At 45.5% G+C, this 18,538-nt stretch overlaps 1 protein-coding gene across 2 annotated transcripts in view; it reads right to left on the minus strand.

Moving 5' to 3' along the window:
- POC1A (POC1 centriolar protein A) overlaps positions 1 to 6,552 on the minus strand; it is a 103,253-nt gene extending 96,701 nt beyond the window's left edge. For both annotated transcript variants that reach the window (XM_074958270.1, XM_074958271.1), the window contains exons 1-3: positions 6,379 to 6,552; positions 5,397 to 5,481; positions 2,492 to 2,663 (exon numbers count right to left, since the gene is read on the minus strand). In XM_074958270.1, coding sequence (XP_074814371.1) covers positions 2,492 to 2,663; positions 5,397 to 5,481; positions 6,379 to 6,396 — 275 coding nt within the window. In that variant the 5' untranslated portion in view covers positions 6,397 to 6,552. The remainder of the gene's footprint in view (positions 1 to 2,491; positions 2,664 to 5,396; positions 5,482 to 6,378) is intronic.
- Positions 6,553 to 18,538: the final 11,986 nt, after the last annotated feature.

The following is an 18,538-nucleotide window of genomic DNA, read 5'->3' on the forward strand; positions in this document are numbered from 1 at the left end:
TGGGTCTTGAGACTTGGGAAGGGAAGGAGGGGCAAGTCTAATCTTTTTTTGTTTTTATTCCTCTAGCAAATAGAGTCTGGATTTGTTAAATCTGACTCACTTCTAGATTGTAGCAAGAACTAGGGCACAGGCTAATTTAGGCTTACTGTGTTAACAAACAAAAAGTACATACAATTACTCATAGCCATAAAACACTCCAACAAAAACAGAAATGATTAATTTTAGAATGTCCTCCCTGCCTCCTGGGCTGCTGTGTTTAGTTTCAATTGCTAAAGAATACAAACCCAACACCAGTAAGAGAGACCCACCACAAGTCTGCTTCCCTCTCAGGGCCCAGACTCACTATTTCTTTGTAAGCAACAAAGAGTCCTGTGCACCTTATAGACTAACAGACGTATTGGAGCATAAGCTTTCCGGGGGTGAATACCCACTTCATCAGATGCAAGTAGTAGAAATTTCCAGAGGCAGGTATAAATATGCAAGCAAGAATCAGGCTAGGGATAACAAGGTTAGTTCAATCAGGGAGGATGAGGCCCCCTTCTAGCAGTTGAGGTGTGAACACCAAGGGAGGAGAAACTGCCTTTGTAGCTGGCTAGCCATTCGCAGTCTTTGTTTAATCCTGAGCTGATAGTGTCAAATTTGCAAATGAACTGAAGCTCAGCAGTTTCTCTTTGAAGTCTGGTCCTGAAGTGTTTTAAAAGGTAGCCATCCTGCAGCAAAATCTGCTATTGTGTGTCCAGGGAGGTTGTAGTGGTGTTCTCCTTCAGGTTTTTGAATATTGCCATTCCTAATATCTGATTTGTGTCCATTTATCCTTTTACGTAAGGACTGTCCAGTTTGGCCAATGTACATAGCAGAAGGGCATTGCTGGCACATGATGGCGTATATCACATTGGTGGACGTGCAGGTGAATGAGCCTGTGATGGTGTGGCTGATCTGGTTAGGTCCTGTGATGGTGTCGCTGGTGTAGATATGTGGGCAGAGTTGGTATTGAGGTTTGTTGCAGGATTGGTTCCTGAGTTAGAGTTACTATGGTGCAGTGTGTAGTTGCTGGTGAGAATATGCTTCAGGTTGGCGGGCTGTCTGTGGGCAAGTACTGGCCTGCCTCCCAAGGCCTGTGAAAGTGAGGGATTGTTGTCCAGGATGGGTTGTAGATCACTGATGATGCGTTGGAGAGGTTTTAGCTGAGGACTTTATGTGATGGCCAGTGGAGTTCTGTTGGTTTCTTTCTTGGGCTTGTCTTGCAGGAGGAGGCTTCTGGGTACACGTCTGGCTCTGTTTCCTTATTTCCACCCTGTGGGTATCGTAGTTTTGAGAATGCTTGGTGAAAACCCACTGACCCTTTGCCACTTTTACAGATCCAGACTAACACAGCTACCCCTCTGATATTTCTTTATGGTCTTTAATAGTAGTACTTCCCAGAAAGCCACCCTTCCCCATCTCTCTGGGCTGGAATCCTCGTGCTGGTTACCACATGAAGGGGAAGATCACTTCCTCAGTTTAGTGCAAGAGTCTGGCAAGAGGAAGGAGACACTCTCAGCTCCATACAGAGGTCCAACAGATGTTACTTCTAGAAAAAGTAAAGTTGCAGACAGAAGTGTGATACGAGTCCATATTGCACGCAGGCCTTTGCCACTTATGGTGTATTTCCGTTGAATGCGTAGTAGATGGGCCTGCTCTAGGCTAACTAACATACTTCAATTATTTTAAAACAGCAGCACAGGGAGACTGGATGGTTTGAGAATGGCAAAAATAATGGTTCGCAGCTGCCAGACAAGGATCGCAAAGCACATTACAAACATCAGACTAAGTCTTCCAATCTCCCAGTTAGATAGGGCACCATCACAATTTTAGAAATGATGAAAACTGAGGCACAGAAAGGGCAAGGTCCCATGCAAGTCCATGACAGCGTCAAAAATTCAGGTCTCCCAACTTCCAGGCCTGTGCTTTAGCCATATACCATTGTTATGCTATTAATGGGACAGGGAGTTAACCACCTTTAGGTCAACAATTAAAATTTAAAACCAGATGTCATGAAAAGTCACCCATTGTTTGGTGGACTACAACAAGCAAGTCAGAAATCCAACTCCTAGAACAGATGCCTACATCACAAAAACTGAGCTCTGTATGTGTTATTGCCAGAGCAAAGCTAAGGACTAATGAGCCATGGAACATGAACTGGGATGGACACTAGTAGGTAACTATTTAAGTACAGTAGTAGAGCTGTGTCAGGAAGTTTACACTGATACGGTCTATGCTATACCTGTTCTGTAGACAGAGGATTTCAGTCTCTAGGGCTAACAAGCTGGCATATTCTTCAGGATTAAATTCACTTTATAGAAGAGTCCTATGCAGGATAGCTGTTGCATCACCTAATATTTTTTCCTTTAGCAAATAACAGATTCCCAAACCTCACAGTGGAGCACTCCTGCTAGTGGAAATCACACACTACAACTTAATATAAAAGAGTTAGGAAGCAGGATATACTTACACATTTGGAACCCATAAACGGACAGTTTTGTCTCTGGAGCCTGAGGCCACCAGATGGCCAGAAGGTGAAAACTGAACACACATCACTGCATCTTTGTGACCCACGAAGCGATAGGCTCTCATTTGCGGTCTCATACTCCAGATCATCAAGCACGAATCCATAGAGCCACTTGCTAAATTTAAGTGGAAAAAGTCTCATTTAATATCTTCTCTGAGTACACTGGAACAATCACACACACTGAAGGGATCAGCACAGATTTCAGCCCTTTCAAACAATGGTTCTCTCCACTGAATTAAGACCTTTGTTAACCCTGGGGCATCACTACATATTCTATATTTCATTAGCAATTCAAACCAACCATTCAGAATCACCACTTATTAATTGAAAGTAGGCATGGCAACCCAAGCTAAGAGTTAGTTCATGTAATTCTGTTATTGCAGTAGACAATATAAAAACAACAACAAAAAAGTACAAACACTGTAAGAGATATTCCAATAAAAAGCAATACACACATGTGCAGACGGTCTAAGATTTGAGACTCAGTCTCTCTTCATCAAAAGATTTTTTTCTGTTGGAGAGCAAACAGCAGCCACGACTTTGCTTGGTCAATTATCCAAATGCAGATACAAAAGCAGACAAGTCCAGCAAGTCAGCAACATAAAGAAGAAACACTTGTGACAGTGCTTTGTGCCCCAGGACACTGGTTTTTCTATGGTTACACAGTTACCTACATACCCTTCTGAGGCACTGCTTCAGATGAAGGTTCCCAGCCTTCTCTATGCCACTGACCCTGATGAAAGTAGAGCTACCCAGTTTCACCTACAGCCTGCCACATTTTATATGTCCGTAGCGCAGTGGACACTTACTGTGATGTATAATGGCACAGATTCAATGGCAACTTACAGAAAAATATTAGACATCAAACCTCTAAAATGGTGACAATTAAAATACCTCTTCAAATTAATCCTACATTTAAACTATAGAAACTTTGTGAGGAAGGGGTTGATTTTTTGGTGGGGGTTTTCAAAGCAAAAAAACAGACAACTATGTGGTATAAAAATCTTAGCCTGCCAACACATAAAAGCATCATTTTTATCTCCCTGTCAGAGCACCAAGTGGGACATATCTCCAGTGAATGTAAAACATGCCTAGAAAAAAACAGATTAGTTTTTGATACTAGATTTAGATGCTACAGTATCATAATCACAAGGAGATTTTAGTTTGTTTCAGTTGTGGCAAAATACCAAATAGCTTTTGCTGGAAACATCCTTTTATTTCGCAGTCATTTCAATACAAAAAAGAATACCTCTCTCCTTTCTTGGAAAGGATTCAGGATTAACAGACCCATTTCAGACAGGATGTTCCATTATTCATGTTCCTTTAAAGGAACAAATTCATACATTTCCATTTCTGTGACTTTTTGCCAGCAATACCTTTCCCTACAAACATTAAGATTAAAATAAAGAAGTTAGCTAAAAATATGTGGATTGAGGACAGGGCTCAGCCTCTATAGAGATAGCAATTCTATTCCTAAGTATGCTACTGATTCAATGTATGATGAAGTTAGGTAACTGCAGTACCACAATTTCCATATCTATGAAATGGGGAAAATAGCACTTAGCCATCTCTGTAAAGCACTTTGAGATATAAGCAGTATTTTGCAGTTTATTATTGGCAAGTCATTAACAGCATTGGGTAGGGTAAACAACCCAGTAAAATGGCATCAAATGAAAGCTCACTTCTTCAGCTTAAAAAATATGAAGAATCGAATATAAAGAATGGAAAGTGTACAGGCTGCTTGAATATAGAGTAGCTGACTCAATATACCTCACTCAAATATTTTGAGTCTTCCTGTCTGCATTTTCATTCATAGAAGTGCTGTACCCACAGCACTTGCTATGTAGGATTGTAGCACTGCTCTTGATCTGCAGCTGCTGGCCTGAACCTAAAAAGAAGAAAGAGCAAGGGAAGGGAGACAGGAAACAAAACAAGAATAAAGGAGCCACTGAGAAACAAAAGGGAAACAGGGTAGGAGGGAGTGGTAATCTAAGAGAATATGCTTAACTTTGATAACCCTTTGCTCTGAAAATTAGGGACTATGTGGGTTACCAGGATCCTGATAAGGGATACTGAAATAGGCCTTCTGACAGCCTATTGACTACTGAATTTCAAGGTGCTTAGCTCTGCTGTGTCTGTGTGTGTCTGTCTACTGGGCACCTTTGCCATATCATTTCTTTGTTCACTCCCTCAGCAACAGACACAGCAATTCTCTCCTGCACTAAAAAGCACAGTGGGCCTCAATGTATGTAGTAGACCAGTTGACAGTAGTCAATTTCTATTTGGTTCTCAGGAAAGACAACTGGATCATAGAATATCAGGATCGGAAGGGACCTCAGGTCATCTAGTCCAACGCCCTGCTCAAAGCAGGGCCAATCCCCAATTTCTGCCCCAGATCCCCTAAATGGCCCCCTCAAGGACTGAACTCACAACCCTGGGTTTAGCAGGCCAATGCTCAAACCACTGAGCTATCCCTCCTCCCAATGCATCATAATAATGGACTGTGGGTTGAAAACAAGCCTTGGTTTAAGTCACACCAAGTAAAAGTGAAGTTTTTACCAAAAAGTGGTTTCAGAGTAAAATGAGGCACACAAATATGCAAGAGACAGTGTAACACTCAATGCTCCTTGCAACTTTATCAGGATAAACATGCATGCGCGCACACACTTAAAAATGCCATTTCTAGAAGTTAAGCAAAAATGTGGGCCTTTCAGCCTTGAAAATAACTCTTCAGTGATCTACAAGTGACTATTTCTGAGCCTATTTTGTAACTCAGCTGCTCCTCTAATTACACTGAGAAAAGAAGAGACTTGTCAGGTGACTGTCAGAGCATAAAAAGATAATTTACCCAATTGCTTCTTATTGAAACTGAAATCCACACTAGTGATGGCATCTCGATGGCCTTTAAAGTGTTTCTCCAGAGATGGATCCTCCTGAAAGACAATAAAATTGAAAGAATGTAGGCTAATGTTAATAGTGACCTTTCCACAAGCCAAAAAAAAAAATTTTACATATTTTTATGACAAGGCTTGGCAATTTCCCTACCCCAAAATATTCGAGGCCAGATTTCCAAAAGAATAGTAGCCCAGCACTAGGTGATAAAAAAAAAAGAGTATATGTGCAACTAGTTGTATAATTATGTATATAATTATACAAACAATCTATGCAGCTATTCAGTTCCACATCGAAGGGCGGGGCGGGGGGGGGGGAGACAGAGACACATACAGAGAGAAGAGAAGTAAACCAGAAATAGCAGCAGGGTGGTTAAAACATCACCATCTCACCTCATCTGTGCGCTTCACGAGATTTGTGAGACACCAGACACTGGCGGCCAACTACCAAAGTGTTTTTTTTTTTTAGCCCACTGGGCTACGACGCAGTAAACCTAGTTGCAAAAGGCACCTTCAACAAGTGGGGATGATTTCAACAAGCAGCCACTAAAGAGCGCTGTTTTTAAAACGCCAGCGGGGACATCCCCACGGACCCAGTGACGGCGGGGCCTCCCTCCCCGTCCCGAGACCGGTCGGTCCCTCGCTCGGACAGGCAAGGGGCAGCGCCCCGGCCAAACCGACTGGGGGGCTGCGTCAGGCACAGGCCACAGAGCAAAACTCACAGGCCCCGCCCAGGCCAGGCCCCGGTGTCGCGCCCCGAAGCACCCGGCAAAGCCGCCGCCGCCGCCGCGCGGGGCGGGGAAGCGAGCGGGGCAAAGGCGGAGCAGCGGGACAGGCTGGCTCTGCGGCTGCCGAGGGCTGTTTGAAACATTAACAGGGCTCCAACAAGCCTCCCCAAGCCCCCGGCCCCACTCCCCAAGCGAAGCCCCCGGCCCCTACCAGGCAGGCGGCGGCCATGGCGTGCGGCGGGAGCTACCGGGCCTGTAGCTCTGGCCGCGGCGCCGGTTCAGTTTCCGCGCCTCTCCGGCCGCCCTAGTAACGGCGTCAGGCCCTTAAAGGGGAGGCCGGGCCGGGCTTCGCCTCCGACAGGAAAAGAGGCCCAGGACTCGCTCGGCGTCATGCGGGGGCGGAGCCATGGGACGGGGGACATGGGCGCGCGCGCCCGCTATGCCCGGCCTCTGGGTGCGCACACGTCTGTTCTTACACAACTCCGTTCCTTCTGCTGTGCACACTTCTGCTCTCTCACCCACCTACTGTTCACCTGGGTACACTCAGTCGTACACACACACTTCATCTGTGCGCACATGCAATTCACACGTTCCTCCGCAGGGCATTCTGGGCCAAAAAAAAATAAAAATTCTGCACCAACAACTTAAAAATTCTATGCACAATCCTTTAAAATTCTGCAAGTTTTATTTGCCAATAAATGAATGCAGAGGCTCCTGCATAGCAGTGGGGAGCACAGGCCACTGGCTGCAGGAAGGTGGGAGCTCACCCTGCAGCATCCCCACCCTGGGGACACGGACTCACTGGTGAGGCTGCACCCGACCCTGACACAGCATAAGGCCTGGCCCTGCCCATCTGTGACAGGCGTACCAGGTGTGGTGCAGGCAGGCTCAACCAGGCAGGATGCAAATGTGGAGGGGCTCAGTGTGGGGGGATCCAGGTGTGGGGTGAGAGGATTCTAGGGTGACCAGATGAAACAGACAAAATATCCGGAGACATGGGGGAAGCAAAAAAAAAAAAAAAAGCAGCCGGAGCAGCCAAAGCTGCACTATCGGGACAAATGGGGTCCCGACCATGCATCGGTTGGGACATGGGACAAAGAACTAAAAATTAGGATAGACATCTGGTCACCCTAGAGGATTCTGTGTGGAATAATCTGGGTTCAGGCAGCTCGGGGTGGGGGGGTGAGCTAGTAGGGTTGCCAACTTCCTAATTGCGCAAAACCAAACACCCTAGCCCCGCCCCTTCCCTGAGGCCCTGCCCCCCCCATTCACTACATTTCCCCTCCCTCAGTGGCTCACTCTCCCCCACCCTCACTCACTTTCACTGTGCTGGGGCGGGGGGGGTTGGGGTCTAGGAGGGGGTGAGGGCTCTAACTGGGGGTGCGGGCTCTGGGGTTGGACCAGAAATGAGGGGTTTAGGATGTGGGAGGGGACTCCGGGCTGGGGCAGGGGACTAGGGGGCAGGAGGAGGTGAGCGCTCTGTCTGGGGGTGCGGTTCCTGGGGTGGGGCTGGGGATGAGGGGTTTGAGGTGAAGCAAGGGGATCCAGGCTGGGGGTGGGGCAGATGGGTTCAGGATATGGGAGGGATCTCTGGGCTGGGGTAGGGGGGTTGGGGTGCAGAAGGGTGAGGACTCCATCTGGGGGTGCAGGCTCTGGGGTGGGGCTGGGGATGAGGGGTTTGGGGTGCAGAAGGGGACTCTGGGTTGGGGGGGCTCAGGGCTGGGGCAGGGGGTTGGGGCTCAGGGTTGAGGCACGGGCTTACTTCCAGCGGCTCCTGGTCAGCGGTGTAGCGGAGGAGCTAAGGCAGGCTTCCTGCCTGTCCTGACTCCGCGCTGTGCCCCAGAAGCAGCCAGCAGGTCCGGCTCCTAGACGGAGGTACAGTAGGCATCTCTGCAGGCTGCTCTTGTCCACAGGCACTGCCCCCACAGCTCCCATTGGCTGCATTTCCTGGCCAATGGGAGTGTGGAGCTGGTGCTCGGGGCAGGGGCAGCATGCCGAGTCCCATGGCCCCCACGCCTAGGAGCCGGACCTACTGGCCGCTTCCAAAGCACAGCACAGTGCCAGGACAGGTAGGGACTAGCCTGCCTTAGCCCCACAACACTGCCGACCAGACTTTTAACGGCACATGCACATTTGCACACACACTCCAGGGCCATTGCAGCTGATGCCTCCCTCTAACTGTGCCCGCAATTGCCACTGCCTCCCACTTCCCTCTCCTGCATGCCATGCTATGAGCTGCCCCTTCCCTGGTCTAGCTCTGCAGCAGCCAGGGAGCTCTTAGCCCCTGTGTGGGGACCCAAAAGCCTTCAGCCTCCCCAGCCTGCAAGAAATCACACATATGTATGATTCATCTCTAACCTGAAGGGACCACTTCTGGTAGCAGGAGGACAATTCACGTCTCATCTACATGAGCGATGTGTCCTACTTATAGCCACCAATGCAGCTGTAATAATAACATCTAGGTCTGATATAGCACTTTTCGGCTGTAGCTCTCAAAGCAAATCCCTAGTGTGGACAGATAAGCCCTACAACCTGGGATTTACACTGGTGCAGTTAACCCGGGTTTTGCTCAGGGCTACTGCATGGATGCAAATCATGAGTGGTTTTGTATGTCAGCGCTAGAGGTTTGCAGTGATGTGACTACACCAGTGGCTACTCACCACTGGATGAAATCCCCAAGTAAAGCTAGCTGACAATTTGTCAGAAATTTTCAATTTTCCTGAAAATTTTTGATTTTCCATCTTAAAAAACCAAAATGATGGAGGCCAATTGCAGGCCAAGAAGGCTCTTGCAAAATTCACTGTCTGCCAGCAGGAAGAAAGTGAAATTGACAAGAAGCCTCCAGGAAAACAGCTGCAAAGGCAACAAATTCTTTTCTGAGAGAACCCAAATGGATTTTTTCTGGAAATGTTGTCATTTTTGACATTTGCCCTGATTCAGGATGAACATTTTTTCAAAAACATGAATTTTTTTTATGGGACGGTATTTCCGTTTTCTGGCCAGCTCAATCCCCAGTGTCAGGAAAGTCTTCAGATTCCAGCCCCTGAAGCCCTGGGGGGGTCTCTGCTGAGATTGCCTAGAGAAGACTCCAATGGTGGTGATGGCTTTAGTGAGATTGACTCTTTTCCACAAGGAACTGGAATGAGATGATCATCTCTTCATCCCACCAGACAGCCTCCCCCAGTAACACTCAATCACTAGTAATTTTAGCCAAAACCAATTCTCTAGGGATGAAAAGCTCTATACTTCACTGCCAGTCCAATGAGCCATCCAGATTGTCATTGTGTTTTGGAAATCATCAGCCAGTCCTGATTAGGACAGCCATCTGTATCATTTTGAGGGCAGAGATACAGTTACACATTACTACATGCTGCCACGTAGCTGAGCACAAAAAGCTCCCCAGATCATTAGCTTTGAAAAAAATCTGCATTGCTTCAAGACCAGAGCTACAGCCAGTATTTCATGGGTCCAAAGTGTGTGGTTCATGCAGCCAGTTCTGCAAACACTTACTAAGCAGCAGAGATAGTGCTTACGACTGCGAGTAACTTTATTGAGGTCAGCACCTACACGTTAGCATTTTTGCAGGGTCCATTCCCTATTATAGTTTAAAACTGTTCTATGAAGCAAGGAGCGTGTCTGCCTCCATGTTCTGTTTACACTGATGGTGCTCCATTATAATATTATTGTCATGTACTTCTTGAACACGGTAGGTTGCAGGTCAGGCTCTTATACCAGATATGCACTGATTACAAGGCTTCCTTTGTAGAGAGATACATCAGATACTCCTGGGGGAATTCTGCACCACTGTGGGCATTCATAATTAATAAGCTGTGCATATTTTTAATTTTTTGCACAGAAAAAAGCTTCTGCCAGAAAGTTGCTGCAGTTCTGCCTTTTGCCCACCAGATGGTGCTGTGATGATAGAACAGAGCAGGATCTCCTGGCCAGCTCCGGAAGAGAAAGAGCCTGCATTCTTCACAGCGCCTGTCAGGCCAGGTCAGGAGACAGGGGCTATGGGGAGACAGACAGCGTGGGGCTGCTGGTGGGGGGGTCACAGACAGGGACTCATAAGGGCTAGTGCGGGAGGACAGACTGGGGCAGGGGCTGAATGGGAGTGGAGGCACAGTGCCACAGGGGGGTGCAAGGCCAGATGGGGAGGGGGTGCAGAGCCACTTAGGGACAGGGGTGGCTGAGTGGGGACACCGGGACACATGGGGACGGGGGAGGGGGTGCAGGGCCACATAGGGATGAGGGGTGTTTGAGTGGGGGTGCAGGGACACAAGGACAGGGGGTGCAAAGACACATGGGGGTGCAGGGACACACAGAGACAAGGGCAGATGTTCCTGACTGAATGGGAGAGGCTAGAGGTCAGCAAGGGTCTGCATGGGGGAAGCTCCCTAATAATCCCTTCATGTCCCCCCCAAAATCCCTTCATGTCCCCCCCAAAAAATCTGTTCCATACTTTTCCCACCTATACCCAACAACTCTCCAAGTTCACACCCAGGCTCCTTCCCAGCAATCCCTCTCCTGACTCCCCCAAGCCTTGGCACTGCTTCTGAGGGGTGTGGGAAATACAGTTCTGTATTGTAGTTTAAATGAATTATTGCTCAGAGTTCTGTATTAATATGCCTAGTAAGGAATCTATTTGTCAAAAAACATTTCCTGAATCATCTTTGTTGTCTGTATTGTTACAGACATGCTTGGTATTGTGAAATAAATGACCAAATATAATTGAAACTGGTGTGATTATATTGTGTTATTTAGACAAAATATGCAGAATTTTGCAGAATTTGAAAATATTGTGCACATAACTTTTTTTTTTTTTTGCATCGAATCCCCCCAGGAGTAATCAGAGATGGGTTCACCATAAGATCATTTAATGCACTGCCAGGAATGGTTATTGTCAGATTAAAGTATATTACACATGGCTCCGCCAACTAACTAAACAGTATAATACAGTTTCACATTCTATTACAAATATAACTATTTGAATGCATTGGTGGCTTTAAATTCACCTGAGGAAATTTTTGTTTTATTTTGAAATTCTCCAAACTGAAAGAAAATCCACCTTCAAACAACCCAGTAAAATATCCAAAATAACAAAGAATGATAAAAACCTAGTAAAAGAAATAAGAAATATATATAACCAATACATAACATCAGTTGTTAAAGAGCCTGACATAGGCTGGTCCCTAACTAAATAAGGTTGCCCAGGTCTGGCAGAGGAAGGGGGCTTTATGTGCACAGGGTAGGCCCAGAGCAGGACAGGAAATGGTTTTCCCATCCCATAAGAGCTTTTGAAATTTCAAAAAATCTCCCCATCTCGAGTAAAGACAAAAAGTCAAAATCTTGATAATTTTCACTTGTCAGTAATCTGATTTTTAAAAAAAATGGATCAAAGAAAACATTTTGTTCTGATCATTTCAAAACAGTTTGTTTCAATTCTGACCTTTGTTTTAAAAAAAATTCTTAAGTCTGAATAAATTAAATTTTGAAAGAAAAATTCATTTCAAACCAGAAAACTAAACTTTTCATTCAGAAAAATGTCAAAAGGTTCCATTTTGACAATTTCAAAAAACTTTCTCCAAAACATTTTCAAATTGGGAGAGTCAACAAAACAGACCTTTTCCCTCTCAAACAGTTCTGGTTTTGACCAATCAGCTTTCTCCAACGAACAGACATTTTGCTAGAAAATTCCCAACCAGCTGTAGTGCCTACCCTGGGTCTAAAACAGTAACAAACTTTCTTTTACTGTGGCTTCTGTAGGTTGCATCATCCTGGATCACAATCTTCTGGAAAACATACCTTCAGGCTGGCTCCACTTCTACACCCTGATGGTGGGCCATGGAGCAGAGATTAGGCTTGCTAGTAGGATGTTCTCCCACACACTTTCTGATACCTCTTGGCAGCTCCTTTTCCCAGCCAACTTTCTGTCATATACAGCAAGGTACCAGCACCCTCAACTCCCACTGAAGCCACTAGTAGTTCAGGGTGCTCAGCACCACCTGTGAGGAGTTCAGGACCTTGCAGCATCAGGCCTTTGCTGTGACCAAACATTATGAGAGTCTGGGTTATAGGCATGTAAGTGAGACTGACAGAAGGAAATGAATGGACCATCTGAGGCTCCTGTCATTGACAGAGTGGATGGGGCAGGAGGGCATGCAATAAGATTCTTGCTGGGCCAGAGTTTAGGGATGCCAACCCTCCAAGTTTGTCCTAGAGTCTCCAGGAATTAAAGATTAATCTTTAATTAAAGCTTAAGTTATGTGATGAAACCTCCAGGAATATGTGCAACCAAAATTGGTAACCCTAGTAGAGCCGTGTAGAGCCTAAGAGGAAAGAACAAGAAGTTTAAATAGATCCAGTTGGTGATGAGGAGCTAGAGAAGGGATTCAAACAGAGAACAGTTTGATGTGGAAGGAAGGTAATTTTAGCAGCTGTGTTTTGGAAGGACTGGAATGGGAATGGTGGGACTCATCCAAAAGATTCTGAACCTCAAAGAGCATCCATCATTCATTCTTTTTCCTGTGATGCCATCTAGTGATGATTGTATTAGAGATATTTGAAACTATTTACAATTTCACTTTCCCTTTCTTTCTCCCTCTCATTCATGGAATTCAGTGCACTTTGGATACTGGTATATGTTTCCATAATTTCCAAGGAAACAAACCAGAATATTCAAGAAGCATCAGATATGTCTAAGTCATTGGACAGAATAATGCTCAGCCCATCTTAAAGAAGCAGTGAAAGTAAAATGTTTGAGGAGTATATTACCAATGTGGAACAACAAGCAAAAGTATTAAACAGGAGCATTTTCTTTCATGCCTTCTGCACCTTCCACTTGTGGCAAAAAAAAGATATGAAATATGAGGTTTCAGAGTAGCAGCCGTGTTAGTCTGTATTCGCAAAAAGAAAAGGAGGACTTGTGGCACCTTAGAGACTAACCAATTTATTGGAGCACAAGCTTTTGTGAGCTACAGCTCACTTCATCGGATGTAGCTCACGAAAGCTTATGCTCAGATAAATTGGTTAGTCTCTAAGGTGCCACAAGTACTCCTTTTCTTTTTGCGAAATATGAGGTATATTTACATGATCCATAATTATTATTTACATCAGAAATGCTGAACCAATTGAGATAAAGGAAAACTTATGTGAAGGGGAAAAGAAATTCTCCCTCATCCTGAATTTTAATTTGTCTTAAGTGTCTTTCATTTTGGACACTGAACCTAGAAACCCAACTGAGATCAAGGCTCCATTGTTGTAGATGCTGTATAGATAGAATCATAGAATCATAGAATATCAGGGTTGGAAGGGACCTCAGGAGGTCATCTAGTCCAACCCCCTGCTCAAAGCAGGACCAATCCCCAATCAAATCATCCCAGCCAGGGCTTTGTCAAGCCTGACCTTAAAAACTTCCAAGGAAGGAGATTCTACCACCTCCCTAGGTAACGCATTCCAGTGTTTCACCACCCTCCTAGTGAAAAAGCTTTTCCTAATATCCAACCTAAACTTCCCCCACTGCAATTTGAGACCATTACTCCTTGTCCTGTCCTCTTCTACCACTGAGAATAGTCTAGAACCATCCTCTCTGGAACCACCTCTCAGGTAGTTGAAAGCAGCTATCAAATCCCCCCTCATTCTTCTCTTCTGCAGACTAAAAAATGCCAGTTCCCTCAGCCTCTCCTCATAAGTCATGTGTTCCAGACCCCTAATCATTTTTGTTGCCCTTCGCTGGACTCTCTCCAATTTATCCACGTCCTTCTTGTAGTGTGGGGCCCAAAACTGGACACACTACTCCAGATGAGGCCTCACCAATGTCGAATAGAGGGGAACGATCACGTCCCTCGATCTGCTCGCTATGCCCCTACTTACACATCCCAAAATGCCATTGGCCTTCTTGGCAACAAGGGCACACTGCTGACTCATATCCAGCTTCTCGTCCACTGTAACCCCTAGGTCCTTTTCCACAGAACTGCTACCTAGCCATTCGGTCCCTAGTCTGTAGCTGTGCATTGGGTTCTTCCGTCCTAAGTGCAGGACCCTGCACTTATCCTTATTGAACCTCATCAGGTTTCTTTTGGCCCAATCCTCCAATTTGTCTAGGTCCCTCTGTATCCTATCCCTGCCCTCCAGCGTATCTACCACTCCTCCCAGTTTAGTATCATCTGCAAATTTGCTGAGAGTGCAATCCACACCATCCTCCAGATCATTTATGAAGATATTGAACAAAACCGGCCCTAGGACCGACCCCTGGGGCACTCCACTTGACACCGGCTGCCAACTAGACATGGAGCAATTGATCACTACCTGTTGAGCCCGACAATCTAGCCAACTTTCTACCCACCTTATAGTGCATTCATCCAGCCCATACTTCTTTAACTTGCTGACAAGAATACTGTGGGAGACCGTGTCAAAAGCTTTGCTAAAGTCAAGAAACAATACATCCACTGCTTTCCCTTCATCCACAGAATCAGTAATCTCATCATAGAAGGCTATTAGATTAGTCAGGCATGACCTACCCTTGGTGAATCCATGTTGACTGTTCCTGATCACTTTCCTCTCGTGTAAGTGCTTCAGGATTGATTCCTTGAGGACCTGCTCCATGATTTTTCCGGGGACTGAGGTGAGGCTGACTGGCCTGTAGTTCCCAGGATCCTCCTTCTTCCCTTTTTTAAAGATTGGCACTACATTAGCCTTTTTCCAGTCATCTGGGACTTCCCCCGTTCGCCACGAGTTTTCAAAGATAATGGCCAATGGCTCTGCAATCACATCCGCCAATTCCTTTAGCACTCTCGGATGCAACTCGTCCGGCCCCATGGACTTGTGCACGTCCAGCTTTTCTAAATAGTCCCTAACCACCTTTCTCCACAGAGGGCTGGCCATCTACTCCCCATGTTGCGATGCCCAGCGCAGCAGTCTGGGAGCTGTCCTTGTTAGTGAAGACAGAGGCAAAAAAACCATTGAGCACATTAGCTTTTTCCACATCCTCTGTCACTAGATACACAGTCTGATACAGATACAGACGGTCCCTTCTCTGAAGAACTTGCAATTTAAACAGATAAGCCTTAATAGAAGGAAGTATTATTGGAGACTGAGGCCCATAGTCACACAGCGAATCTGTGGCAGAGCCAGGAATTTAACTCAGGTGTTCTGAGTCCAAGTGCACTGCCTTAACCTCATGATCATCTTTGCCCTCTTTGTCTCACCTTCAGAGCTTGTCAGGTTGAGAGGTGTGTGTTATGGTGGCAATATCCTTTTGTAGATTTAGCCCTGTATTTTAGTGGGGCGGGGTAAATTGAGGCCAAACAGCTAAGTTGCTGCATTGATTGAAGTAGTTCTACAACATAGCCACCAGGGGACAACACCTAGTCACACATCTTTAAAAGTACAGCAGAACTTTGTTTTATACAGTGCCTTCTGTACCCCCATGTTTTCCATAGTAAAAAAAAAAAAAAAGGCCATAAAAGTGCAAAAAATGAAAGCAGAGGGAGGAAAATTTAGAAGCAGAGACAAGGGAGAAAAGAGCTTTTCAGAGGAGATTTGAAAATAGATGGAGAGTCAAACAGGCAGATAGAGAAGACACCAGACAGCAGAGGCTGCGCAGGAGAAGGCTCTCAGATCAGTGGTGAGACTGCGAGGGCCAGGGAGGAAGCCAGAACAAAACGGGAATAGGAGTGAGTAGAAGAGAGAGAGAATTTCCCTGAGCTAAATGAAAGCAAATCCAGGGAGGGTTTTGTAAACAAGGACAGTTTTGAGCTGGAGTGTCAGGAGTCGGGAGCCAGCCTAGCTCTGAGGAGGTGGGTGATGTGATCCCATTGCACATGAGGGAGTGTGGATAGCTGATCGAGCCAGCTGTGGGGCAGGAAGGCTGGCAGCCCTGGGGCCCTCAACTCTGGGGGAGTCCGCATGGCAGGGCTTCCCTGGAGCTGCGGACCCTGGTAGCTTGGGCTCTCCAGCCGTGCACCAGGCGAACTGGCAGCAAGGCAGGCAGCTTTCAGAGGGAAGCCTGCCTGTCAGGCTAGGTTCTGCCGGAACCCTGCCTGTGATTTGTCAGAAGTTCATCAAACCTGATGTGCCTCCATAAAACATGTGGGGTTCAGCAAATCTGTATTTTTCACCTAAGCCCTCAAAATTCCTAACCCGCTCATGTACACAGCTTGATCGTTAGCCTGTAGGTGGTTGTTGGGGTAAAGTGGCAGAACAGTGAGCCTTCCCTTCTCACTTATGGGTCATCTGCATTGGGGATGTTTTCAATGCAAACATCCCTATAGTAGACAAGACCTTAGTCTTACACTGGGCATATTACAAATCCCTCTTGCAAGGACTACCCACCACTAGATGTCTCTAGTCACCTTTTAGCTGGTGGCTCCTGGCCCATCACTCAGGAGGGGAGTTAGAAAAGAACCTTGAGAGAGAGGGCTTTTGGCACAGAGGAGGAATCCTCACAGTATGCTCCCAGTGTAACCTCCACAGGGAGGGTGTAACCATGTAGGGCCCAGAGGATGTGAGTGATCCAGAGACGACAGGCAGATGCGCAGACCAAAGAGATATGGGTAAATGAGAGATGAGGAGGAGAGAGAAGAAGGCAGAGTTGTGTGTAAGGATGTTCTTCTTGGCTGAGAGAAGCACTTCTGCCTTGGAGACATTTAGATGAAGGAAGCTGAGTTGAAGCCATGGATTGCTTGATTGAGACAGATTGAGATGGTGCCCTAAATCTTGACAGACTATCATCTAAATTTGAGTCTAGACTACATATAAACTGACATTACAAAACCAGCTTTAAACTACCTGTAAACCCATCAAGTTATCTGTGTGCTTCTCAAAGGAATGCCACTTTCTTGGTGTTGTAATCCTCCTCCTCCCTACCCAAGCCCCTTTGCCCCATATCTACTCAGAGGAGCATGTTATATTTCCCTTGGAAGGTCTTTAAGGCAGAGACCACATCTTTCAGATGATCTGTAAAGCACCTAAAACTTTTGCCCGAACTCAGATATCTCAGAAATTGCAGAATTTTATCAGGTTCCCCCCCCAAACCCACCTTTAGGCTATAAAACAAGCCTGCACAATTGCAGCACCCGAAAGGTGCCTTTTTCAGCAAAGGCTTATAATGAAAGTGCCTCTTTAACCATAACCATGTGATTACTGCTGCAAAGCAATAATTTCTACAATAAAAGGCTCATTAACTTATATCCTGGGACTGATATGGCTGCAACTTCACTGCATACAATTTTCCAAGAGGAAAGTTTTCTGTCAGAAAATGCTGATTGGACTAAATCAAAATGTGTCAGGAGAATGTATCAATTTCATCATTTTCAATGAAAAATTATCGAAAGGTTTTGTTTTGGAAGGTCAAAGTGCTTTGATTATATTGAAAATGGTGAAATCCAATGTAATATAGAATATACAATAGATAATATAATAGAATGATAAAGTTGAAACAAAGCTCTTCCACCTTTCTGAACCAAAGCACTTCCGTAAGGGTCATTTCAATATTTCCAAAACACATTTTTTCTGAAATTTTGTTTTATGGGAAATTTCGAATCTTCGACTTCTCATTCCAATTTGGGGTAAAACGAAGTTTCAAAATGTCGAAATTTCCCATGCAATAAAAATTCCACATTTCAACCAGCTCTAATTAGCAGTAAAACCAACCAGATTCTATGGTGAACTATACCCCACTTCTCCTGAGCTTTCGTAAGTACAAGATATGTTTGTTCCATTAGACACCTAACATGACTTTAGGGTTATTTTTTCAATACTGGGGCCACTTGTAGGTCCTGATCCAACATCCTTTGAACTCTATGGGAATTTTTCCATTGATTTCAGTGGGAGTTGGAGTGAGTTCTACAGTGCTGGGTGTATGGAAAGGAGTTGGAATATGAGATGGCAGATGCAAGTGGATTTGAATTTTCCCTCACTGGGTTGATTGCAGTGACACATCTGAAAATGTTAAGTATTATTAGTTCAGAGAAACTTGCAGACTTTTAATTCTCTTCCAGATCAGATCGCCGATCCTCTTGAGATTCTCCCAATCACGGATATTTACAGTCAGCAAATCTCACTTTGACACTTCTCAGCCCAGTTATGTGCCAGCACCAAGGGCCAGAACCCAGAGGTCATTCCTGAAATGAGCAGTTTATGCATGTGACTTGTCTGACTGTGGGTTGCAGAACTGAGCCCCCAACCACTTTGAAGTCCACTTTCCAGCCTTGCATTCACTGCCCTGCCTATGGTCGAAAATATTAAAAGCTAATTTCCAGTGAATCTTTCAACATAGGCTATTTATATAACTGTGATATAGAAGCAATCCAGCTATCACATGGAGGTCTTCCTATCTGCCACCTGATTTATAATGGAAAAGACCTTCTCTG

The sequence above is a fragment of the Natator depressus genome, chromosome 7 (genome assembly GCF_965152275.1).
Source record: "Natator depressus isolate rNatDep1 chromosome 7, rNatDep2.hap1, whole genome shotgun sequence".
Classification (NCBI taxonomy): domain Eukaryota; kingdom Metazoa; phylum Chordata; order Testudines; family Cheloniidae; genus Natator; species Natator depressus.